This window comes from Polypterus senegalus, chromosome 5, assembly GCF_016835505.1.
Source record: "Polypterus senegalus isolate Bchr_013 chromosome 5, ASM1683550v1, whole genome shotgun sequence".
Lineage (NCBI taxonomy): Eukaryota > Metazoa > Chordata > Cladistia > Polypteriformes > Polypteridae > Polypterus > Polypterus senegalus.
The window spans coordinates 205,860,560-205,886,189 of NC_053158.1; the positions used below are offsets into that span (position 1 = coordinate 205,860,560).

The 25,630-nt window shown below is 43.6% G+C and overlaps 1 protein-coding gene across 1 annotated transcript in view; it reads right to left on the reverse strand.

Moving 5' to 3' along the window:
* sycp2l (synaptonemal complex protein 2-like) overlaps positions 1–25,630 on the reverse strand; it is a 139,738-nt gene that overhangs the window by 51,818 nt on the left and 62,290 nt on the right. Inside the window, exons 12-22 of the mRNA XM_039754207.1 lie at positions 24,230–24,322; positions 23,002–23,062; positions 17,683–17,831; positions 16,179–16,236; positions 16,052–16,091; positions 10,295–10,340; positions 9,153–9,184; positions 8,819–8,858; positions 6,139–6,286; positions 6,002–6,045; positions 2,694–2,832 (exon numbers count right to left, since the gene is read on the reverse strand). Of these exons, the coding sequence (XP_039610141.1) occupies positions 2,694–2,832; positions 6,002–6,045; positions 6,139–6,286; positions 8,819–8,858; positions 9,153–9,184; positions 10,295–10,340; positions 16,052–16,091; positions 16,179–16,236; positions 17,683–17,831; positions 23,002–23,062; positions 24,230–24,322 (850 nt within the window). The remainder of the gene's footprint in view (positions 1–2,693; positions 2,833–6,001; positions 6,046–6,138; positions 6,287–8,818; positions 8,859–9,152; positions 9,185–10,294; positions 10,341–16,051; positions 16,092–16,178; positions 16,237–17,682; positions 17,832–23,001; positions 23,063–24,229; positions 24,323–25,630) is intronic.

The window sequence follows — 25,630 nt, forward strand, 5'->3', positions numbered from 1 at the left end:
GAGCGATTGGGGGAGAAGGGCCTTAGTCAGGGAGGTGAGCAAGCTCCAGAGGTCCTCTGTGGAGAGAGGAGAACCTTCCAGAAGGACAACCATCTCTGCAGCAATCGACCAATCAGGTCTGTATGGTAGAGTGGCCAGACGGAAGGCACTTCTTAGTAAAAGGCACATGGCCGCCCGGATGGAGTTTGCCAAAAGGCACCTGAAGGACTCTCAGACCATGAGAAACAAAATTCTCTGGTGTCATGAGACAAAGATTGAACTCTTTGGTGTGAATGCCAGGCGTCACGTTTGGAGGAAACCAGGCACCGCTCATCATCAGGCCAATACCATCCCTACAGTGAAGCATGGTGGTGGCAGCATCAGGAACTGGGAGACTAGTCGGGATAAAGGGAAAGATGACTGCAGCAATGTACAGAGACATCCTGGATGAAAACCTGCTCCAGAGCGCTCTTGACCTCAGACTGGGGCGACGGTTCATCTTTCAGCAGGACAACGACCCTAAGCACACAGCCAAGATATCAAAGGAGTGGCTTCAGGACAACTCTGTGAATGTCCTTGAGTGGCCCAGCCAGAGCAGAGCCAGACTTGAATCTGATTGAACATCTCTGGAGAGATCTTAAAATGGCTGTGCACCGACGCTTCCCATCCAACCTGATGGAGCTTGAGAGGTGCTGCAAAGAGGAATGGGCAAAACTGGCCAAGGATAGGTGTGCCAAGCTTGTGGCATCATATTCAAAAAGACTTGAGGATGGAATTGCTGCCAAAGGTGCATCGACAAAGTATTGAGCAAAGGCTGTAAATACTTATGTACATGGAATTTCTCAGTTTTTTTTATTTTTAATAAGTTTGCAAAAATCTCAAGTATACTTTTTTCACATTGTCATTATGGGGTGTTGTGTGTAGAATTCTGAGGAAAAAAATGAATTGAATCCATTTTGGAATAAGGCTGTAACATAAGAAAATGTGGAAAAAGTGATGAAGCGCTGTGAATACTTTCTGGATGCACTGAATTTGACGGTTCCTCTAGAGTGCACAATTTGGCTCAAAAACGAATCAGCACATCGTCATCTCCTAACAGGCTGAAGTTTTGAGTTTCACGTTTTGCGTCCTGCCATTTTAGATCATGCTCAAGAAACTGTGACACACAGACACACCACCCATCAATGTTTCCGGTATCAGGGGACCCTAAAATGTCGAGATCCGTCTGTGACGTTGTGGGTTGGTTGCATGCTCTCATTGTCTGTCCAGGAGCCCTTGAACCCTACACCGTCGGTAACAACAACAACAACAACATTTATTTCTATAGCACATTTTCATACAAACAGTAGCTCAAAGTGCTTTACATATTAAAGAATAGAAAAATGAAAGACACAATTATAAAACAAAATAAATCAACATTAATTAACATCGAATAAGAGTAAGGTTCAATGGCCAGGGGGGACAGAAAAAACAAAAAAACTCTAGACGGCTGGAGAAAAAATAAAATAATAATAATGTTACCAATGAGCTTAGCAGTGAAGCACAACAAAGCAAGGGGATGGTGCAAAAGTGTAAAGTGCTTTTATTTAAAAACCAACAACATCAAAAAGTCCTTAAATAAAGTGCAGTGTCTTCCAAAGTCATCATCAAATAAATAATCCATAATCCCGTCTGGGCTTCTCAACAGGGGAGTCGCCCTCTCGGCAGCTGAACATTTCTCTGCTCGACTGGTCTGGAGGCATCCCGATCCCTGACTTCGGTCGCACACTCAGCCCAGACCGAGACTTGGTTTTCCTTGACAACCAGGACGCTCACGTCAAGGACTTCACCAACTAAGCCTCCCGACTCCTGCTGCCTTCAAGGCTTTACGCTCCTTACTCGCTCAGCTGGAGCGACCGCTTCCTTCTGCCCCCCAACCCCCCATCGAGTGTTGGCCAAACACCCTTCTTGGGGCTCACCTTCCATCTTCCTACCTGCGAGCCTGCACTTGCTCACTCACTCACACCGGCTCTCTCGTCACACTGCTTCCTGCTCTCCAGCGACCTCCATTTCTTTCTCTCTTCTTTCTTCCTTCCCCCAGCCGCCTCGCACTTCTAATTAAATTAAGAGGACGTGGCAGTTGTGGCTAATCGGCAGCCCCGAGCACAATCACTGACATGAACGATCTCTCACCTGTGCACTTAGGCGAGAAACGCCCACACCACGAATCATCCCGGGACCCGCTTCAGTCATACAACCACCACGCTCCCTCGCTAAGCCGCGAGCGCGGTGATTATTTATTTAAAACTGGCCTTTGACAGGAGCTGTGGACCCGCTATATCACAGCGTCGAAAACCGGAGATCAAAATTTTTGACGATAGGTTATGGCGCGGGAGGGTGCAAAGCAAAGACGCCTCAGATTGCTAAAACTCGCCTCCCCAGTACGAGATTTTTAACCCCCCACCAACTTTATTTTAACGTGATAATTTGAACGTTCAATTTTTTGACTAATATTCAACTGTCCCAGGTCAGAGGGAAAATATCCAGTGCTTCTGCCCGAGAGACGCAAACCTTTAGAAAAGTGGCGGCCTAATGTTTATAGCACTTTTCTCATCCCAGATTTCGCCCTCTCTGTCATACGTGTCACCATACCCAGCAGTGGCCCTACAGGCACATCAGTTAAATGGCGAACTTTGATTCAGTTTTTGAAATAGCGACACCAAAATGTAACTCACCATCCAATAATGGTCCCGAAACAGGCGTCAATAGCGCCGAAATGGCTGGCGGATTTTCAGCTTGAAAGGACAACTCTGTTGAGGGGCCGCTTTCTTTGTCTTTTAAAGACTCGGGCAGTTTTGGGGTTGAATGCTTCATCTGGAAAAAAAAGAAGGAGGAGGAAAAAGTTTCTAATATTAGTCAGAAGAAAAGACTGAAATGTTCTGGTGACATTGTATGGATGGTGACAGCAGGCTGGAGTCTAAAAGAACCAGCTAGGAACACACCCTTGCAGACATGCCAGTTTGGCGCGTGTTAGGTTTCAGCCAGGGTTATAATGCTAAGATGTCAGAGTTAAAGATGCTAAGATTTGCACTGGGTGTGACGAGGATGGATAGGATTAGAAATGAGGACATTAGAGGGTCAGCTCAGGTTGGACGCTTGGGAGACAAAGTCAGAGAGGCGAGATGGCGTTGGTTTGGACCTGTCCAGAGGAGAGATGCTGGGTATACTGGGAGAAGGGTGCTAAGGATAGGGCTGGCAGGGAAGAGGAGGAAGGACTAAGAGAAGGTTTATGGATGTGGTGAGAGATGACATGAAGGTGGCAGATGTAACAGAGCAAGATCCAGAAGATAATATGATATGGAAGAAGATGATCCTCTGTGGCAACCCCTAACAGGAGCAGCTGAAAGAAGAAGTAGTTGTTTCTGCCAGGGTTCTTTCCCTGTTTTGTGTCCTTTTCGAGTTATTTATGTCAATGTTACTTTTGATGATCATTTGCATTTAAGAGGACAGATCGCTCTTGGAGTTCAAAATCGACTTAGAAGCCAGTTGTCATCATGGGGCTGGGAAATCAGTAGGATCTCCAAATATGCACTCTCTTCTAATTCTTCCATTTGTGATGTCTTCTAATGCCGCTAAAGCAGTCATGAGAGTTGGAATATTTCGTCCATTCCGTGCACCATTGTATTGTTACGAAATGATTACGATCAAGTGCCTTAAATTTGTAAACAATTTGTAATTAATTTCTGTGTACTTGATGAAGCCCACGGCATGAATGTGAATCTAAAAAAAGAAAGGGAAACCAGACAGAAACAGTAGCACTGCTTTGATGCTGGGTGATGTCCCTTTACAAAACCGTGCAGAAAGTGCATACGCATGGTGTGAGGCTGCTATGAAAATGTGTGTAGTGATATGCCGAGTTTAGTTTTAATACATCTCGATGCGAGCGTGGATACGGGCACACACAACATGTAGGTAGGTAGGTAGGTAGGTAGATAACTTTATTAATCCCAAGGGGAAATTCACATACTCCGACAGCAGCATACTGATAAAAACATTATTAATTAAAGAGTGATAACAATGCAGGTATAACAGACAATAACTTTGTATAATGTTAACGTTTACCCCCCCGGGTGGAATTGAAGAGTCGCATAGTGTGGGGTCTCCTCAGTCTGTCAGTGCCACAACCGTCTGATAGAACATCTGCAGCCTCTTATTGCAGATGTTGAAGGACGCCAGTCTTCTAATGAAGTATAGTCGGCTCTGTCCTCTCTTGCACAGATCATCAGTATTGGCAGTCCAGTCCAGTTTGTCATCCAGCTGCACTCCCAGGTATTTATAGGTCTGCACCCTCTGCACAGTCACCTCTGATAATCATGGAGTCCATGAGGGTCCTGGGCCTCCTAAAATCCACCACCAGCTCCTTGGTCCTGCTGGTGTTCAAGTGGAGGTGGTTTGAGTCGCACCATTTAACAAAGTCCCTGATTAGTTTCCTATACTCCTCCTCCTGCCCACTCCTGATGCAGCCCACCATAGCAGTGTCATCAGGGAACCTTTGCACGTGGAAGGACTCCAAGTTGTATTTGAAGTCCGATGTATGTTGGCTGAACAGGACCGGAGAAAGTCCATTCCCCTGTGGTGCTCCTGTGCTGCTGACCACAATGACAGACCTGCAGTTCCCGAGACGCATATACTGAGGTCCGTCTTTAAGAGAGTCCACGATCCATGCCACCAGGTATGAATCTACTCCCATCTCTGTCATCTTGTCTCTAAGGAGCCGAGGTTGGATGGTGTTGAAGGTGCTAGAGAAGTCCAGAAACATAATTCTTACTGCACCACTGCCTCTGTCCAGGTGGGAGAGGGATCGGTATAGCATGTAGATGATGGCATCCTCCACTCCCACCTTCTCCTGGTATGCGAACTGCAGAGAGTCGAGGGCATGGCGGACCTGTAGCCTCAGGTGGTGAAGCAGCAGCCGCTCCATGGTCTTCACCACATGTGACGTCAGAGCGACAGGCCAGAAGTCATTCAGCTCACTAGGACGTGATACCTTTGGGGACAGGGGTGATAAGATGTCTTCCAAAGCCTTGGGACTCTCCCCTGTTCCAGGCTCTGGTTGAAGATGTGCTGTAGAGGACTCCCCAGCTCCAGCGCACAGGCCTTCAGCAATCGTGGCGATACTCCATCTGGACCTGCTGGCACAAAGTCTCCTCAGCTCTCTACTTACCTGGGTTGCTGTAATTGTGGGTGGGGATGTCTCGCCTATGATGGTATCAGCAGAAGGATGGGTGGAGGGCGCAGTACTCGGAGGTGAGAGTGGGTTAGGGTGGTCAAACCGGTTAAAGAAGTTTTAGTGCATACACACCATTCACATATGGTGGAGGCAGCAATGTGCTATCAACGCATGCTCCCAACTTATAACACCATTTTATACACGAGGCCTCTGGAGATTTAAAATGGCAATAAGGAAAATAAATGAATGAAAATCTGAAAAAACGAACATCACTAACTTGAGACAAAACAACACGGAGTACCAAAGTGAAACAGCAAATTTCAAAATAAAATATAAAAAATAAAATACGTCATGGTCAGAGAGTGTTAGTGAAAGGTAAAACAATGAAAAAGGTAAAGAGGCAAATAAAGCAGGAGCTCTTTTGGCATTCAAAACATATTGGATGATGACTGATGATGTTGCGTGTCTATCACTGCATCAACTGTAAAATGGTGGCACTGGAGGAAAAAAAAATTGATGTCGACCTTAAAAAAAAAACAAAAAAAACCTCAAAATAATAATTTACTAAATAAATAATACTTTTATTTTATTTTATTCTGGTAACAGGATGCAACACCAGGAGCAACAGAGCAATCCACCCTCGACTGGACCCCAGTCCATCACAGAAAGTGACAGATGACAATAAACACGACCGCTTCACACTGAAGGCCCAGACGGCTGTCATTTTTAAAGGCCACCTTCATCACATGTGTGACAGCAAAGCTCAAAAATCATACAATGAAAATGAAATTCAGCCAGGGTTTGCTCACTTACCTTCAGAGAAACTTGTTCATCAGCGCTGCTGTACGGGGAAGCTGCTAAAAGTGCAAATTCAAATAAAACCTGTTAGTGCCCCCCTTTTGATGCCCTGACCCCTCCGTGTCTCTCTCTCGCTCCATGCCCTACTGTACCTTTCACTTTCGGCTTAGCCTTGGGCTTTTTCCGGCTGTACTCCACCAGCTTTAATGGCGTCTTGTGCTTGAATTCGATATCGAAGCTCTTCTCACTCTGACCCATGCTGATATCGCTCTCTGAGAACGTGCTCTTCAAATGCCAAGGCTGAAATCAGAATAAAAGAAGTGGTGAGCCAAACAGGAACAGCAAAACGAGAGAAATGGTGGAATGGAGGCGAAAGAAAAGATTCTTTCAAAATTGGAAATGGCATCTAGGAATTGCAGGACTAGAAAGAGAGAAGACGACCAACCAAAAACGCTACTGAAAATCACACCATGGGCGTCCAGATGCTCTCCTCCAGGATTTCAAAAACGGGCACATTTTGGTCTTTTTGAAAAATGAAAACCTTGGTAATTTTTTTTTTTAATCCAATTTCGAGGCCACAACAGCAAGCTTATAGTGCACAATGTGTAGATTTCTAATAAATAATATTAATATTACTGGGAAACATCTATTATAAATCCTGCATGGCATGTAATATTCAGTATAGACTTCATCACAACAGAAAGCAGATCATCAGACATTTGAATTTTGTAGATGATTCATCATGTTTCTTTAAGTTAGGCTTTAGCCTCCTGTGCCACTGATACTTCAACATCTTGCTTCATGATGGTTTCCATCGTCGCTCTACATTGGACCTGCACAACCACAACCTTCTCTCCAATTTTTCTTAGCCTACTGCTGCGTTGAGAATGGATTGAGAAAGCATTCAGACCCATTCACTTTCTGCACGTTATGGTGTTATAGATGTCATTTTAAATGAATTGGCCATTTTTGCCCATCAACCTACTCTCTATAACCCTTAATGTGAAAGTGAAAACAGGTTGTCAGAAAGGTTTGTAAATGTATTAGAAATCAAAATCTAAAATCTCCCATGTCTAAAAGACCTTTTGCTGAGGCACTCCAACTTGTGGTCAGGTCCATTATGTTATCTTGAATGCTCCTTGACATGTTTCTAGTCAGAAAAGTTAAGCAAAATGACCCCTTTAATTGGCTAACTAGAAAGATTACAATATGCAAGCTTTTGAGGCAACTCGGGCCCCTTCTTCAGGTGAGATGTAGCTTACATATTGTAATCTTTCTAGTTCGCCAATAAAAGGGGTCATTTTGCTTAACTTCTCACCACATCCATAATGGCTAACATGGTACAACACTCTAGTTCTACGGAGAGGTTTCTAGAATTTAATTCGAGTCCACCTGTGCCAAATTCAGTTGACCGGAAGCAAGAGCTGCATTTGCGGGTGGCCCCACTTTTGAGGTCAGCATATCTCATTCAAGTGGATTTGTCAAGTTATATTCTCCAGTTATAGCTCTCTATTTTAATATAAAAAATCTTGGGACGAGACGTAACTTTTTCAGAGAGATATTTTCATGTCCCGCAAGACGAGACTTGGTGCCAAGAGATTTAACACTAGAATTACCAGAGCCTATGAAAAAACTCGTAGATCCATCCCACCTTAAATCGCTTCTCACCTTTCCGTCAGCATCTTTTGTCCTTTAAATGTGTTGATAAGCAGCAAACAGCAAGCCATCTCATCCCCCACCGGCGCACAGTTTTCTCAGCTCAAGTCTGTTGACCTGCGTGTCAGTTGCTTGGAGTAGTTTAGAGTGAGGTCAAGCAAAATGACACCTTTTATAAATACTATATCGTTATTTGGAACACATGCATTTCATGTGTGTTCCGTGTCTACAACGATCTATGTCAGGGGTGTCCACTCGGCTACTTTTAAAATGGCCAGGTCAAAAGGATCTACCTACATTAAAAATGCTATATTTTATTATTTTCATACAGACCAATTTCACTTCTAAATAATGATGTTAAGATACTCTCAAAAATCAGAGCTAGAAGGATGGAGAAAGTGCTGCTTTCAATAATATCACAAGATCAAACTGAATTTATCAAGGGTCAACACTTATCTTCCAATCTTAGAAACCTGTTTAATGTAATATGCTCACCAACAATGTCAAACACCCCAGAAATAATATTAGCATTGGATGCAGAAAAAACATTTGACGTGATTGAATGGAAACACCTTTTCACTACATTAGAGGAATTTGGGTTTGGCCTGCACATTTGTGCATAGATCAAACTACTGTATACCAATCCGACAGCTTTAGTTTGCATTAACAACATTTGTTCAGACTACTTTAAACTAGAACGTGGTACCAGACAAGGATGCCCCTTGTCACCCCTGCTATTTGCAGAGGTGGGGGTCAACTTGTTTTTCAATCTCAATCCTATTTTTTGTAAAAGTTGATCGATTTGTATGGAATAAGTACAATTATTAAAAAAGAAACAAGGAGAAGAAGAAGAAAAGGCATAGGAGGCACACTGAGAGTCGCCTTCAAAGACAGAAAGTGTGAAAAGGTACAGGAGGGGAGCAGGGCACCTGAAAATGGCGAAGTCCGAGAAGTGGGCTTTACAAAAGAGTGTGGGGCGTAGCGCCGGTCAAGAGTGGATCAGATACACAGAGATACTGAGGAACGGTGCTGAAGGTACATGTCGGATCGGATATTTTTTTTTCTTTTGTAATTCATTCTGTTATCTGTCCTTGGGCAGGTAATGTGGCCAGTCACTAATAAAAAGTATGAAAGGGAAAAACGGAAGGTAATTCCAAATCATTTTTGGTTACTCACCTTTTGAGGCTCCCTTCCTTTTACTGATGCTTGCATTACCCTAAAGAAAACAATAAGAAGAAGAATAAAGACTAGTTGTCACCATGTTTCATGCTTATCCTTTAATTTGCTCTAGTGAATTACATGCTTTGTGCCAAATGCTGTTAGGAGAGGCTCAGGCACCCCACACCTTTCAAATTTGATGAAGCGGATTTGGGAATGTACATTTAAAAAAAAAATCAAGGAATGTCTCATTTCAGATTCCAATGGACACTTTAAATTAGGGAGTTGAGCACAAGCAGCATTCTCAATCTCTTACTTAGTGATGAACAGAATCCGTGGAACATTTAGATACCTTTCTGCTGGTGTCGGCTCGTACTTTTTCTCCTAGAAGATGACGAAATACACACATAAGATAACAAGCAAAAAAAAACATAAGAAAAGATGGCTGACCATTTATACCAGGGGTCTGCAAGTCCTGCCCTGGAGGACTAACGTGGCTGCAGGTTTTCATTCTATCCCTGTTTTAAAGGAGTGCCCTGTTTGTGCTGCTCGTTAACTTCTTGTGAATTCACTTTAATTGAATTGCTTTTTTGAATATTTGCTCCCCTGAATTTCGTCATCATTCCTCTGAATTGCTTCATGTTTTTTCCTTAAATGGCACCCAAAAAGAAATGAAATGTGAAGTGAGGGGGCCAACAGAAGACCAGCTAAGTCAGGGCCTCAAACGCCAACCAATTTCACTCCAACCAGCTGCCTAATGAGGTGCCAATTCTTGTGGTTTATTAAACCTGTTCTTTGATTTCGGGGCTTGTTGCTGCTCTCATTGTGTAACAGCAGACATTTCTGAAATTGTTGATTTTCTTTTTTCTAAGAGCACTGGGGACCTGAGCAGATCGACATTCCTGAGACCTTCATCTTTCTTTATTTATTTTCTCATATTGTATGATGGACACCAGTTGTTTTTGGCTCATTTTGTATCTCATTATTGGTTTGGCTGCTAATTAAGGAAAAAGAAACAACTAAGGGGTCTGAGTCTTCAAGAGCAAGTCAATTAAAATTAGTTCAAAATAAGCTAATTAGCAGCAGAAACAAGTCACTTATTAAGAAAAGAGTTACAATGAAAACCTGCAGCCACGGTGGTCCTCCAGGACCGGGCTTGGAGACCCCCCTGATTTATACTACTGGGACCGTCCCCTCCCCCATATGTGTACTCAGGTGGCCCCGCCTCCTTGGGTTCTCCATACAGGAAGTAGAAAAGAACAGAGCAATGTTAACATAACACAACATTACACAATAGTTAATACACATTCAACATCAAAACACCAGACACAAAAACAATAACACCTCCTGAAATAATATACCTCAACAGAAACAGGGACACTAAATAAGAGGGAAATAAACCGGGGCAACAACCCTGGCTGTGCCAGAACAGGAAGTGCATTTCCCAGTACCACTAACAAAATGGGAAGTCCTGTTCCCCTCCGTCATCCTCACCTGAGCCTCTGAAGAATGTTCACAAGCACTGTCAACTTCTTGTTCCCTTAGAAGAAACAATTTAATACATCATTGAGATTCAATAGGAATAAGCCTTTTTTCTACATACATACATAGATTTTTACGAATGGAGGAAAAAGATAAAATCAACAAGGAGTTGAGAAGCTTTTCTAGTAGTCCAGCTGTTCAAGTATCAAGGATGAGCACATTACAAGCAAGTACATACTATGAGAGATTATTACTATTGTGATCAAAGTATAATAAAATGTCAATTACATGCATGAAGAAAATACTAAAAAACGGAGCAAAAGGCACTGAAGCAGACTGAATGTACAAATTCTGAAGGTACTGCAGTGTGGCCTGCCCCCTAGTGGTCAAAGCTTTGGATTACATTGTAAGATGTGACATGTTGATTTCCCAGTATTCAGTTAGTGTGTGTGTGTGTGTGTGATCTCCTGGTTGTCAGCAAACACTTCAGACCAATGGCTATCAGGGCACTTCACGCATACACACTGAAATTCATTTAGAGTTTCTTTAGCACAGCTGATCTGCGGTGGACTGGCACCCTGCCCAGGATTTGTTTCCTGTCTTGTGCCCGGTGTTGGCTCCAGCAGACCCCCATGACTCTGTAAGTTAGGATATAATGGGTTGGATAATGGATGGATGGATGGATGGATAGCACAGCTGGTTTGCCGGGTCACATTGTAAATATGGTAGGCATTCCAATGAGGTTGGATGACGTGGAGACAGTGAATCAGGAAGTGCAACAGATTAGCAAGAAGGAAGAAAGAACAGCATTGAAGAGGATGAAAAATGGAAAAGCCGTTGGTCCAGATGACATACCTATGGAAGCATGGAGGTGTTTAGGAGAGATGGCAGTGGAGTTTTTAACCAAATTGTTTAACAGAATCTTGGAAAATGAGAGGATGCCTGAGGAGTGGAGAAAAAGTTTACTGGTGGGCTGATATTTAAGAATAAGGGGGATGTGCAGGACTCAAGTAACTACAGGGGGATAAAATTGATGAGCCACAGCATGAAGTTATGGGCAAGAGTAGTGGAAGATCAGGTAGGAAGTGAGGTGAGATCAGTGAGCAGCAGGATGGTTTCATGCCAAGAAACAGCACCACAGATGAGATGTTTGCTCTGAGGGTGTTGATGGAGAAGTTTAGAGAAGAACAGAAGTAGTTGCGTTGTGCCTTTGTGGACCTGAAGAAAGCAAATGACAGGGTGACCGAGAGGAGCTGTGGTATTGTATGAGGAAGTCGGGAGTGGCAGAGAAGTACGTAAGAGATGTACAGGATATGAAGTGTGACAGTGGAGAGGTCTGCAGAGGTGGGATTACATCAGGGATCGGCTCTGAGCCCCTTTCTTATTGTCAATGGTGATGGACAGGCTGACAGACGAGATTAGACAGGAGTCCCCGTGGACTGTGATGTTTGCTGATGACATTGTGATCTGCAGGTTGAGGAGACCCTGGAGAGGTAGAGATATGAGAGGAGAGGAGAGGAATGAAGGTCAGTAGGACCACCAAGACAGAATGCATGTGTGTGAATGAGAGGGAGGTCAGTGTGAATGATAAGGATGAGGGGAGTCGAGTTGGCGAAGGTGGAGGAGTTTAAATACTTGGGATCAACAGTACAGAGGAATGGGGATTGTGGAAGAGAAGTGAAGAAGAGAGTGCAGGCAGGTGGGTGGGTGGAGAAGAGTGTCAGGAGTGATTTGTGACAGACGGGTAGAAGCAAGAGTGACAGGGAAGGTCTATAGGATGGTAGTGAGACCAGCTGTGTTATATGGGCTGGAGATGGTGGCACAGGAGACAGAGCTGGAGGAGGCAGAGTTAAAGATGTTAAGATTTGCATTCGGTGTGACGAGGATGGACAGGATTAAAAATGAGGACATTAGAGGGTCAGCTCAGGTGGGACGGTTGGGAGACAAAGTCAGAGAGGTGAGATGGCGTTGGTTTGGACATGTACAGAGCAGAGATGCTGGGTATATTGGGAGGAGGATGCCAAGGATAGGGCTTCCAGGGAAGAGAAAAAGAGGAAGGCCTAAGAGAAGGTTTATGGATGTGGTGAGAGAGGCCATGCAGGTGATGGGTGTGACAGAGCAAGATGGAGAGGACAGGAAGATATGGAAGAAGACCTCTACTGACTTTATATGAAGAGTCACCAGAGTCATGAATGTCACTGAAGGTAAGTAAACCTCTCGGTGAGGTCGACACTCTCTCCACAAACAGACACACTGCTGATGGCTGTGACCAAGAGGTCATTAAAGGCCTGGCTCTTTGGTTTTTATCAGGACACTCGCAAGCCCAGACACTCGGACTCCTCGCTCAGTCTCTCAAGCACCCCAATCAGAACCTCCATTGACTCCACGAAGATCACAACATCGTCAGCAAAGTCAACATTCGTGAATCTTTCTTCTCCAACAGATGCCCCCCAGCCGCTGGACCCCACCACCTTGCCCAACAACCAGTCCATACAAGTATTGAACAGAGCAGGAGCAGAACACACCACTGATGGACCCCAGAATCAACTGGGAAAAACGCAGAGGGTCTGTCTCCACACTCACAGCACAGCACTCACAGTACCAGTGTACAGGCCGGCCATGATAGCCAGCATCCTCGAGGGGATCCCGTGAAGCCTCAGGATGTCTCACAGGGCAGCTCGATCAACTGAGTCGAATGCTTTGCGACAATCAGCAAAGGCTGCAAAGAAACTCTGCCAATATTCGCGTTTGCACTCAATGAGAACCCTCAGTGCCAGGATGCGGTCGATGGTAGACTTCTTAGGTGTACAACCAGACTGTTCTGGTCGCTGGTAGGTGAGCAAGTGATCACGGATCCTATTGAGGACGTCCCTAGCAAGGACCTTACCCGGCACCAAGAGCAGTGTTATCCCCCTGTAGCTGCTGCAATCCAGACGATGACCCTTCGCTTTCCAGATAGGGACAACAAGTCCCGTTCTCCAGTCAGTTGGGATGATGCCAGTCTCCCAAATGGAAGCAAAGATTGCTTGCAATGCCAGGAGGACAGCCTTACCACCAGCCTGGAGAAGTTCACCCCGGATACCACAGATCCCTGCAGCCTTTCCCCGCCCTCAGCTGGTTCACCACCTGTGCCATCTCAGTGAGACTAATTGGACGATCAGCCTCAAGAACCGCAGACCAGAGATATCCAACGTCCTAACCGGAGGATCAGCTTTGAACAACTGCTCAGAGTAGCCAGCCCAGCGGGTCACAACTGTAGTGTCATCGGAGGACAAGAAAGTGACGGAGATTTTTGTGGAGAAGGAGAAGCGCATGGACTTCATTTACAAATAAAGGTAAGGCAATAAATGGTTTTTGGTTTTATAAAAAAAAAGGGGACCAGAAGAAGAAAAAAAAAAAAAATCCAATATTTAAAAACTAAATTTTGACGATAAATAAAAGATTTTCTTTTCTTGTTATCCTTTTGTGGAACAGTCTGTATTACAATTGATTAAAAGCATCAGACTTAAAAGCTTTTAAAAACAACTAAATATTTCAATTAAGGTGAAAATCGAAATCCGTTTTTTTTGTAAACCACTCTATACTTTCATTTGTATTCAATGAGTATGAGATGTGCGCCCTGCCTGGGGTTTGTTTCCGGCCTTGCGCCCTGTGTTGGCTGGGACTGGCTCCAGCAGACCCCCCATGACCCTGTAGCTAGGATATAGCGGGTTGGATGATAATGGATGGATGGATGGATGAATGGAGTATGAAATGTGGAATTGCAACGGCAAATTCAGAACACATGGAGGGCGAGGAGCAAATGTGCTCTCTCCGCTATCTCGCCGTTCTTTCTTAGCCATATATGAACCTTACCTATGTGAGTGTAAAGAATGAGATGAGATATGAAACATCACCAGGAGTCAATGTGCCTGCTAGCTGCCAGTTGAATAGTCAATAAGCGACTCTGTGGGGTTCATAGATTTGTAAATCTGACTCTGAAGGAGTCACCAGCCATGAACCTCATCGCACGTCATTGTTCAAAGCTAAATATATCACAATATCTCACAGCATTTAATTCACTAAAATGAGAAATACTGCATAAATTACAACATACAGTTGTGCTTGAAAGTTTGTGAACCCTTTAGAATTTTCTATATTTCTGCATAAATATAACCTAAAACATCATCAGATTTTCACTCAAGTCCTAAAAGTAGATAAAGAGAAACCAGTTAAACAAATGAGACAAAAATATTATACTTGGTCATTTATTTATTAAAGAAAATGATCGAATATTACATATTTGTGAGTGGCAAAAAGTATGTGAACCTCACGGGTGATCAGTTAGTTTGAAGGTGAAACTCGAGTCGAGTTTTCAATCAATGGGATGCCAGTCAGGTGTGAGTGGGCACCCTGCGTTATTTCAAGAACAGGATCTATCAAAGTCTGCTCTTCACAACACATGTTTGTAGAAGTGTATCACGGCACGAACAAAGGAGATTTCTGAGGACCTCGCAAAAAGAGTTGTTGATGCTCATCAGGTTGGAGAAGGTTACAAAACCATCTCTAAAGAGTTTGGACTCCACCAATCCACAGTCAGACAGATTGTGTACAAATGGAGGAAATTCAAGACCATTGTTACCCTCGCCAGGAGTGGTCGACCAACAAAGATCAGTCCAAGAGCAAGGCACACGTGTAATAGTCGGTGAGGTCACAAAGGACCCCAATTGAAGGCCTCTCTCACATTGGCTGATGTTCATGTTCATGAGTCCACCATCAGGAGAACACTGAACAACAATGGTGTGCGTGGCAGGGCTGCAAGGAGAAAGCCACTTCTCTCCAAAAAACATTGCTGCTCGTCTGCAGTTTGCTAAAGATCACGTGGACAAACCAGAAGGCTATTGGAAGAATGTTTTGTGGACGGATGAGACCAAAATAGAACTTTTTGGTTTAAATGAAAAGCGTTATGTTTGGAGAAAGGAAAACACTGCATTCCAGCATAAGAACCTCATCCCATCTGTGAAACATGGTGGTGGTAGTATCATGGTTTGGGCCTGTTGTGCTGCATCTGGGCCAGGACGGCTTGCCTTCATTGATGGAACAATGAATTCTGAATTATATCAGAGAATTCTAAAGGAAAATGTCAGGACATCTGTCCATGAACTGAATCTCAAGAGAAGGTGGGTCATGCAGCAAGACAACGACCCTCAGCACACAAGTCGTTCTACCAAAGAATGGTTAAAGAAGAATAAAGTGAATGTTCTGGAATGGCCAAGTCAAAGTCCTGACCTTAATCCAATCGAAATGTTGTGGAAGGACCTGAAGCGAGCAGTTCATGTGAGGAAACCCACCAACATCCCAGAGCTGAAGCTGTTCTGTACGGAGGAATGGGCAAAAATTCCTCCAAGCCGTTGTTCAGAAATGAGCAGAAGTTACCGGAAACGTTTAGTTGTAGTTATTGGGGGTCACAGCAGATACTGAAAGCAAAGGTTCACATACTTTTGCCACTCACAAATATGTAATATTCGATCATTTTCCTTAATAAATAAATGACCAAGTATAATATTTTTGTCTCATTTGTTTAACTGGTTTCTCTTTATCTACTTTTAGGACTTGAGTGAAAATCTGATGATGTTTGAGGTTATATTTATGCAGAAACAGAAAATTCTAAAGGGTTCACAAACTTTCAAGCCCAACTGTATGTAAATATTGTTATATTCCTAGATATCCATCTCTGTGCCTAACAAGTCAATTCCAAAAGTGCTTTAAAGACTAAATATCTTTACTTACTTGGCCTCCTTTGCACTTGGACTTTTGGGCTCCTGGCCATCTGCATTCAAGAAAGAGGAATTGTTGTTTATTTAATCAAAGCAACTTTCAAAGCCGAAGAATTAAATCAAGAAATTAAAAGGTAAACCTTTAATTTCAACAACTTCTGGAATCTTCAACTTTTCAGAGATGTTGGGCAAGCTTTTCTGAGGAAGAAAAAAAAATGGAAGTGTCTAGAAGTTGTTGATCAGGACCTCATGGAGTCGGAGAAGACACAGTTTAATATCAATGCACCCTTTATGGAGTTTGTCCTGCTTACACTGTACATACAGTCTATTGCCAAAGATATTGGTGACTCCCCCTCCAAATTACTGAACTTGGGGGTTCCAATCACTTCTCTGGCCACGGGTGTATGACATCGAGCCTCTTGGCATGCAGATGGCCTCTACAAACATTTGTGAAAGAATGGGTCGCTCACTCTCAGGAGCTCAGTGGATTCAAACCTGGTACCGTGATAGGATGCCACCTGTGCCATTTGTGACATTTCCTTGGTACTAAATATTCCACAGTCAACTGTCAGTAGTCTTATAACAAAGAGGAAGCAGTTGGGGACAACAGCAACTCAGCCACCAAGTGGTAGGCCACATCAGATCAAAGAGTGGGCACAGCGCCTGCTGAGGTGTGCAGATGTCACCAACTTTCTTCAGAGTCAATAGCTACAGACCACCAAAAACTCAAGAAGAGTGCAGCGTGTAGAGACAGTGCTTCATGGAATGAATGGGCCTGCATGGCCAAGCAGCTGCAGCCAAGCCTGACATCACCAAGTACAAAGCAAAGCGTGGTGTAAAGCCCACCGGCCCGCCACTGGAGTCGAGAGCAGTGCAGTCGTGTCCTCTGGAGTGACGAATCACACAATCCAATGGATGAGTCTGACCAGGAGAACGGGACTCGCCAGACTGCATTGTGCCAAGTGGAAAGTTTGGTGGAGGGGGTCATTATGGTGTGCTGGTTGGGCTTGGCCCCTTACTGCCATTGAAAGGAACTCTTAATGCTTCAGCATACAAAGCCATTTTGGACAATTTTATTCTCCCAGCTTTTTGGGATTTCCCCTTCCTGTGGCCCCAACATGACTGGGCACACGCACCAGGACACAAAGCAAGGTCTATAAAGAAATGGAGGAGCGAGTTTGGTGTGCAGGAACTTGACTGGCCTGACCTCAACCCGACAGGACACCTTTGGGAGACTGCGAGCGAGGCAGACCTTCTTGTCCAACCTCACAAATGCTCTCCTGGTCCAAAATTCCCCTAAACACACTCCTACACCCCGTGGAGAGCCATCCCAGACAAGATGAAACTGTTAGAGCTGCAAAGGGTGGGCCGACTCCATATTAAAGCCTATGGGATGTCACTAAAGTTCATGTGTGTGTAAAGGCAGGCGTCCCAAATAGTTCTGGCAATACAGCGTACGTCTGGCCTGCCTGGTGATGCTCTTTTCCGGTAAACACCCAAAGCAATCAATTCAAGTGAAATGGCCGACTGACTGACTGGGTTGGAACAAAAGCATGCAGACACAGGGCTCCCCCAACACCCCTACTCTAGCAGATCCTTCTGAGGTGCCATCATAGCAGAGAAAGACCCAATTGTTCATCTTACCATCTCCTTGTGGGGCCCAAACACCATCTTGGCTGCAGTCAGGATATCAAACTGCAGTTCAAAGAATATTTTGACCACTTCCCCGTTCTTCTTGTTGCTAGAGATAGGAACTTCCATCAGGATTGTCAACATTTTTTGATCATGAATTTCTTAAAAGTAAAGAAAGGAAACAATAGGAACAGATGTACAACAAGCATAGCCCCAGTACAAGGCCATTAATATAAAGAAAATTCAGTCGATACTCCACAACTTCACACCTGCTTGAGTATCCACATTTGAATTTGAGCTTCCTTGTACTTTAAGGTACAGAAGAATGATTCCTGAATTCTGCTAAGCGGAGGCTGCCAACATTTCAGTGGTGTTATCTTAATTTCGCATGAAAACAAGCTCTCATCAGGCCTACTTAATCAGAATGAAAACAGTGGTAGATGATTTTGTTAACTGGCGCGATGAGCCCTTCCTACAACTTAACCTTACTAGTCTCTTAGTGTCAGTAATTCATTGTACTGTAGAAGAAATGTCATTTGCCCACAAGAAACAATCATCAAAAGCAGATAGCGGAGATTATTGATGGTTATGAATATCTGGGGGGTGGCACGGTGGCACAGTGGGTAGCGCTGCTGCCTCGCAGTTAGGAGACCCATCTGGGTTCGCTTCCTGGGTCCTCCCTGCGTGGAGTTTGCATGTTCTCCCCATGTCTGTGTGGGTTTCCTCCCACAATCCAAAGACATGCAGACATGTTAGGTGCATTGGCGATTCTAAATTGTCCCGTGTGTGGGTGTGTGTGCCCTGCAGTGGTCTGGCGCCCTGCCTGGGGTTTGTTTCCTGCCTTGCACCCTGAGTTGGCTGGGATTGGCTCCAGCAGACCCCGTGACCCTGTAGTTAGGATATAGCAGGTTGGATAATGGATGGATGGATGGATGGATGAATAATAGTAACTTTTAACAAAAATACAGAAGTAGAGACAACAGCAGCTCCACGGTCTAAAGAAGCCAAGTACTTTTAGAGCAGCGCTTCCCGACCTGTGGGCCATGGTGGTATTGTAGGTGGGACGCAGCCAACCCCAGGGGGTAAACCCATCAAACTGCACTGACAATCACACTCTATTTAAAGCAGCAACATCGCGGGTCAATTGTGGGCAACGCCAGTCAAAACCCCATTCATTGGTCGAATGATCAGATTTGAGTCACAGCAACAGCAACACAGGTGGATCTCGCAACCGATCCTTCCATCCATTATCTAACCCGCTGAATCCGAATAGGGTCACGGGGGTCTGCTGGAGCCAATCCCAGCCAACCGATCCTAGAAGGTCTCAACTCAGACAATCGTGACCAATTCATCAAGGTGGAAAGGCACCGATGGTCACGCTCGATTCGTCTAATGCTCTGGTGACTGGACAACTCCAGTGGCGTAGCTAGAATTCATGCCACTCAGGGCGGGGCGGGGCTTCAATTTGCCGCCCTCCAACATATCTGAATATGTTAACCTATTTAAATAGGAAATTAAAATGACGTATAGAGAAAAATTAGGATACATATTGCATAGATGTATTCCTATATAGAGAAACAGTAATAATTATTCACATATAATTTATAAGCATCAACTAGACAAGAATATAGTATAGATGTACTGATAAGCCATGTTCTGATTATTAGTTTAATATAAATACACTGCGAAAACCAAAACCAGTGTAGCGTACAAGTGATAGGTGGGGACGTTTTCTGCACAGAGCGAGAACGCATTCAGATTGATACCGAAAAAGAAATTATAAATGACTTGTTCATCTTCCTAGAAATTCTTATCGGTGTAATGTTTCTGTTTATTATTGTTATTGCCTCATAAATTTCAATTGCTGTGTCCGATGCCGTCACAGGAGGACAGTCTGAAAATTATCTTTGAAGCATTTGTGGAAACAAATCTGAGAATTTTACTTTTTCTCATTCATGAGTGATATTTTTCCGAACCCTGCTGCTTACACACAAATTGTACGGAGCCCTTTGGCCAATAATGCCGAACCCAAAAATGTGCTACCCGGGGCGGATTACCCCTTAGCTATGCCACTTGACCCCTGCTCAATTCACCGAGGGGGACCAACCCACTTCACCAGCTCAGATGATATCACTAACCACCACAGTGGACCAGGTACACACTGGGATATGAAAAGGCGGGTTGTGATGCCACAACGGTTATGAAGCTCTGTTCTAGAGAGAATCCTAATATCAAGTCAATGTTACACAGATCTTGTGTTTGAGTTCATCTTTACTTAAGTGCTGTTGGCCTGGTTCAGAAATCTTTACGTCAGCAACGACAATAAAAGAAATCAAATCATGAATTGGAAAAGTAAAAATCACAAGGTCTCAACCGTCCAACCTGACAGGCCTATTTAAGAAGCAATTGGGTCTTCTATCAGACCGGACTCACCCACTCCATTCAAAATTCCAGGTTTCACCAAAGGTTCAGAGTCCCAAGGATAAAACACAACCAGTTCAAATGCTTCATTCCAAACGCGATTAATCTTCTAAATAAGTTTAGCGTTAATAAACGTGTCCATAGACTTAAATCATGAGACAAACAGTAAACATTGATCAGAAGTCTAGTTCTAATGCTGATTTAATTTTTATCGATGCTTTGTATGATCTAATTTTATACCATCAGTATTATCTTCACTGTTATATACACACACACATATACAGTGCATCCAGAAAGTATTCCCAGCGCATCACTTTTTCCACATTTTCTTATGTTACAGCCTTATTCCAAAATGGATTCAATTCATGTTTTCCCTCAGAATTCTACACACAACACCCCATAATGACAACGTGAAAAAAGTATAATTGAGATTTTTGCAAATTTATTAAAAATTAAAAAACTGAGAAAGCACATGTACATAAGTATTCACAGCCTTTGCCATGAAGCTCCAAATTGAGCTCAGGTGGATCCTGTGTCCCCTGATCATCCCTGAGATGTTTAATTGGAGTCCACCTGTGGTCAATTCAGTTGATGTGACATGATTTGGAAAGGCACACACCTGTCTATAGAAGGTCCCACAGTTGACAGTTCATGTCAGAGCACAAACCAAGCATGAAGTCAAAGGAATTGTCTGTAGACCTCCGAGACAGGATTGTCTCGATTGTCTCGAGGCACAAATCTGGGGAAGGTTACAGAAAAATTCCTGCTGCTTTGAAGGTCCCAGTGAGCACAGTGGCCTCCATCATCCGTAAGTGGAAGAAGTTCAAACCACCAGGACTCTTCCTAGAGCTGGCCGGCCATCTAAACTGAGCATCGGGGAGAAGGGCCTTAGTCAGGAGGTGACCAAGAACCCGATGGTCACTCTGTCAGAGCTCCAGAGGTCCTCTGTGGAGAGAGGAGAACCTTCCAGAAGGACAACCATCTCTGCAGCAATCCACCAATCAGGCCTGTATGGTAGAGTGGCCAGACGGAAGCCACTCCTTAGTAAAAGGCACATGGCAGCCCGCCTGGAGTTTGCCAAAAGGCACCTGAAGGACTCTCAGACCATGAGAAACAAAATTCTCTGGTCTGATGAGACAAAGATTGAACTCTTTGGTGTGAATGCCAGGCGTCACATTTGGAGGAAACCAGGCACCGCTCATCACCAGGCCAATACCATCCCTACAGTGAAGCATGGTGGTGGCAGCATCAGGAACTGGGAGACTAGTCAGGATAAAGGGAAAGATGACTGCAGCAATGTACAGAGACATCCTGGATGAAAACCTGCTCCAGAGCGCTCTTGACCTCAGACTGGGGCGACGGTTCATCTTTCAGCAGGACAACGACCCTAAGCACACAGCCAAGATATCAAAGGAGTGGCTTCAGGACAACTCTGTGAATGTCCTTGAGTGGCCCAGACTTGAATCCGATTGAACATCTCTGGAGAGATCTTAAAATGGCTGTGCACCGACGCTTCCCATCCAACCTGATGGAGCTTGAGAGGTGCTGCAAAGAGGAATGGGCCAAACTGGCCAAGGATAGGTGTGCCAAGCTTGTGGCATCATATTCAAAAAGACTTGAGGCTGGAATTGCTGCCAAAGGTGCATCGACAAAGTATTGAGCAAAGGCTGTGAATACTTATGGACATGGGATTTCTCAGTTTTTTATTTTAATAAATTTGCAAAAACCTCAAGTAAACTTTTTCACGTTGTCATTATGGGATGTTGTGTGTAGAATTCTGAGGAAAAAAATGAATTTAATCCATTTTGGAATAAGGCTGTAACATCACAAAATGTGGAAAAAGTGATGAAGTGCTGGGAATACTTTCTGGATGCACTGTACCAGCCATTCCCTGCAGCTCCTCCCGTGTAGCAGTGAAACAGGACAAACTTTAAAAATGAATAAACAAAAAGGTAATCGCTAGCAAAGTGGAGGCGAAGTACACACCAAAACACAAAGGTAGACCGACTCCCCATTCCTGACGTCACGCATCCCCCTTCCTTCGGCCCGCTGCGTCTCTCTCGGATTAGCGTGAATATGTCGCTCCTGCAAGTCAACTATGATTCTTAACGCAATGAGAGAAGTCACAAAATCAACTGGAATGTTCAAGAAAATTCTAGAAAAAACCCGATCTAAATCCATCAAGTAGTTCTCTCATTCACTAGCTAAGCGAATGTAAGATACGCCCCCCCTCCCCTCTGCCCGCTTTGTCTCCTTCGGATTTGCGCAAGTAAATCGGTACTGCAAGCAAACTATGATACTTAGCGCAATGAGGAAAGGGATCAATTGGAATGTTCAAACAAATTATAGAAAAAAAACTCGATCTCAATCCGTTAAAGTATGTTCTTTCATGAAAAGCATACAGAGAGACGTTGGATTTTATATAAATTTTATTTTACATGTACAAAGTTTATGTTTGATGTGGTGTTCTTTTTCGATGCGTTTCTAATGATATGTCGTGGTCTCTCTGTACAACCTGCCGACAAACCAAATTTCGCTCTTGGGATAATAAAAAATAAAATCAACAAATAAATCAATTTTAAAATGATCTGTGGTGGGCTGGCACCCTGCCCGGGGTTTGTTTCCTGCTTTGCGCCCTGTGTTGGCTGCGATTGGCTCCAGCAAACCCCCCGTGACCCTGTAGTTAGGATATAGCGAGTTATATAATGGATGGATGGATAAAATAATATAGTGCGCTTGTTGTGTGGGTGGGTATGTGTGTGCATGCCGTGCGGTGGGCTGGCACCCCCGGGGTTTGTTTCCTGCCTTGTGCCCTGTGTTGGCTGCGATTGGCTCCAGCAAACCCCCGTGACCCTGTAGTTAGGATATAGCAGGTTATATAATGGATGGATATTAAAATGATCCTCCTACCTTGCACGTAAAATCCACCAACAGATTCATTTGCCAAGCTGACAGAATCCCAGAGAGAACCCTGTACCGAAAAATGAAATGAATATTACAAGACGGAACGTTTAAGCTATCGGAATGTCTGACACCTTATATTCCAAATCGTAACCTCAGATCCTCAAATTAGTGTCTCCTTAGAATTCCAAGAACAAAACTTAAAAGAAGTGGTGAGGCGGGCAGGCGGCTTTCTGCTGCTATGCACCCAAAATCTGGAATAGCCTGCCAATAGGAATTCACCAGGCTGATACAGTAGAGCAGTTTAAAACACTGCTGAAAACACATTACTGTAACATGGCCTTTTATAACTTCATTTTAATCTTAATTTAACTTAATCCTGATACTCTGTATGTTCAATCTCCTCAAAATAACTATTCATGGTGGCTCTAAAATCGGTACTCACCCCTACTCTCTTTTCTGTTTCTTTTTCCGGTTTCTTTGTGGTGGTGGCCTGCACCACCACCACCACCACCTACTCAAAGCTTCATGATGCTCTAACAATGATGGACGGATTAAAAGGCAGAAGTCTACATGACCATCATCATCATCAAGCCCTTCCGTGAGAATCTTAAATCCAAAGAGGACTGTTTCATTTATGTTAGGTCGAATGCCCAGAGGGGACTGGTCAAGGGGTCTCATGGTCTGGAATCCCTACAGATTTTATTTTTTCTCCAGCCGTCTGGAGTTTTTTAGTTTTTTCTGTCCCCCCTGGCCATTGAACCTTACTCTTATTCGATGTTAATTAATGTTGATTTATTTTGTTTTATAATCGTGTTTTTCATTTTTCTATTCTTTAATATGTAAAGCACTTTGAGCTACTGTTTGTATGAAAATGTGCTATAGAAATAAATGTTGTTGTTAAGCTACAATTTAACCATGGACATTTCCTTACAGCTGAGCTAAGATAGCAATATGTTTCTTTAAAACTCTACAGAAATGCACACATCAATATGGGAGAGGAGCTTCTGGACCTCCGCCAGCAATGAAAAACAAAATGGAGGACAGAAAAAAAACAAGAAACCATAAATTAGAGAAAAGAGAAACTGAAAAGAGGCAGACAAGGCTTGGAGAATCATACAAGAGGAAAGCAGCAGAAGGCAATGAGGCCAGTGACAGTGGGTCATCAGGAGAGGACAGAAAGGTGAAATGAGGAGACCACCCCTTGGGAGAAAAATCAATGAAGTATTCCACTTGCCTCAGGATCATTGATGAAAAAACTGATGCTGGAACTTCCGAGGTTGAAATCAATCCAGAACTTTTCAAGGTGTTCATCCTGGGGCATGTAGAGCTAGGGTGAGGAATAAAGATGCTCTTAGTAGGTTATGAAAGGTGTGCTAGATACTTTATGTAATGAATACCGGAATATAAAGACGACCAAATACTCAAGGCGAGGTTTACAGATACACAGAAGTCTATGAGGGGGTTTAGAGGGAAAAAAGTTATAATGTGAGGAATCTCTTCTGAATTAGGTGATGTTAAAAGTGGTGTCCATTAGGGGATTGAAATGCGTGTGTGTAAAAACAGTGTATGATATTATTATGTATACTGTGCATATATGTATGTCAATGTCAAATTTAATTATATAGCACATTTAAAACAACATAGAAATGCTGTGGCCAAAGTGCTTTACAATAATAGAATAAAAGAAAACACATACAATTAACACAAATAACATAAATAGAAATTAAATATGAAGATAAATAAAATAAATAATAAATAGAAGTAATGTTACGTAATCACGATGAGGACACCAGCAGGATTACTGAAGGTCACAGAATGCAAGTGACTAGAAATGAGTCTTTAATCTCGTTTTGAATTGTCGACGACTTCTTTATGTGACGAGGTAACGAGTCCCACAGGTGAGGAGCAGCAGTTGTCCCCCTTAGTGTGACACTCGGTACGAGGGACAACAAGAGACAACTGACCTGAAGATCTACGCACTCTACATGGCTGGTGTAAAGCACACAATTCAGATAAACAGGCAGGAGCGAGTCCATGTAAAGATTTAAAAACTAGCAACAAGATTTTAAAATCAATTCGAAACCTGACAGGCAGCCATTGTAAAGAAGCTAATATTGGAGAAACAGACTTTCCCTAACCCTAACCAGAAAGCGAGCGGCAGCATTCTGGACCAACTGTAACCTGCGTATCAGAGATTTGCTAATCCCAGAATACAGCGAGTGGCAGTAATCGAGGCGAGAGAAGATAAAAAGCACGAGTAGCTTTCTCAAGATCTCTAGAAGATAAAAAGGCTCGATCTTACCTAATAGATAAAGCTGGAAGAGGCATCTTGACTACAGAATTAATCTGCTTCTCAAAAGAGAGGTTACTGTCAAAGATAACACCAAGACTGCGGACTTGAGCTTTGCAAAAGACAGAGAAAGAGCCGAGAAGTCCAAGACCAATCTGGGCTTTAGCTGATGGACCCGCTATGAGCGCCTCCATTTTATTTTGATTCAGATCAAGAAAATGATTAGCCATCCAGGATCTTAGTTCACAAAGACAGTCGTGCAGTTGATTTATTGCAGAGTTGCAGTTGGGAATATAAACCTGAGTATCATCAGCATAGCAGTGAAAAGAAATGTGACATTTCCTA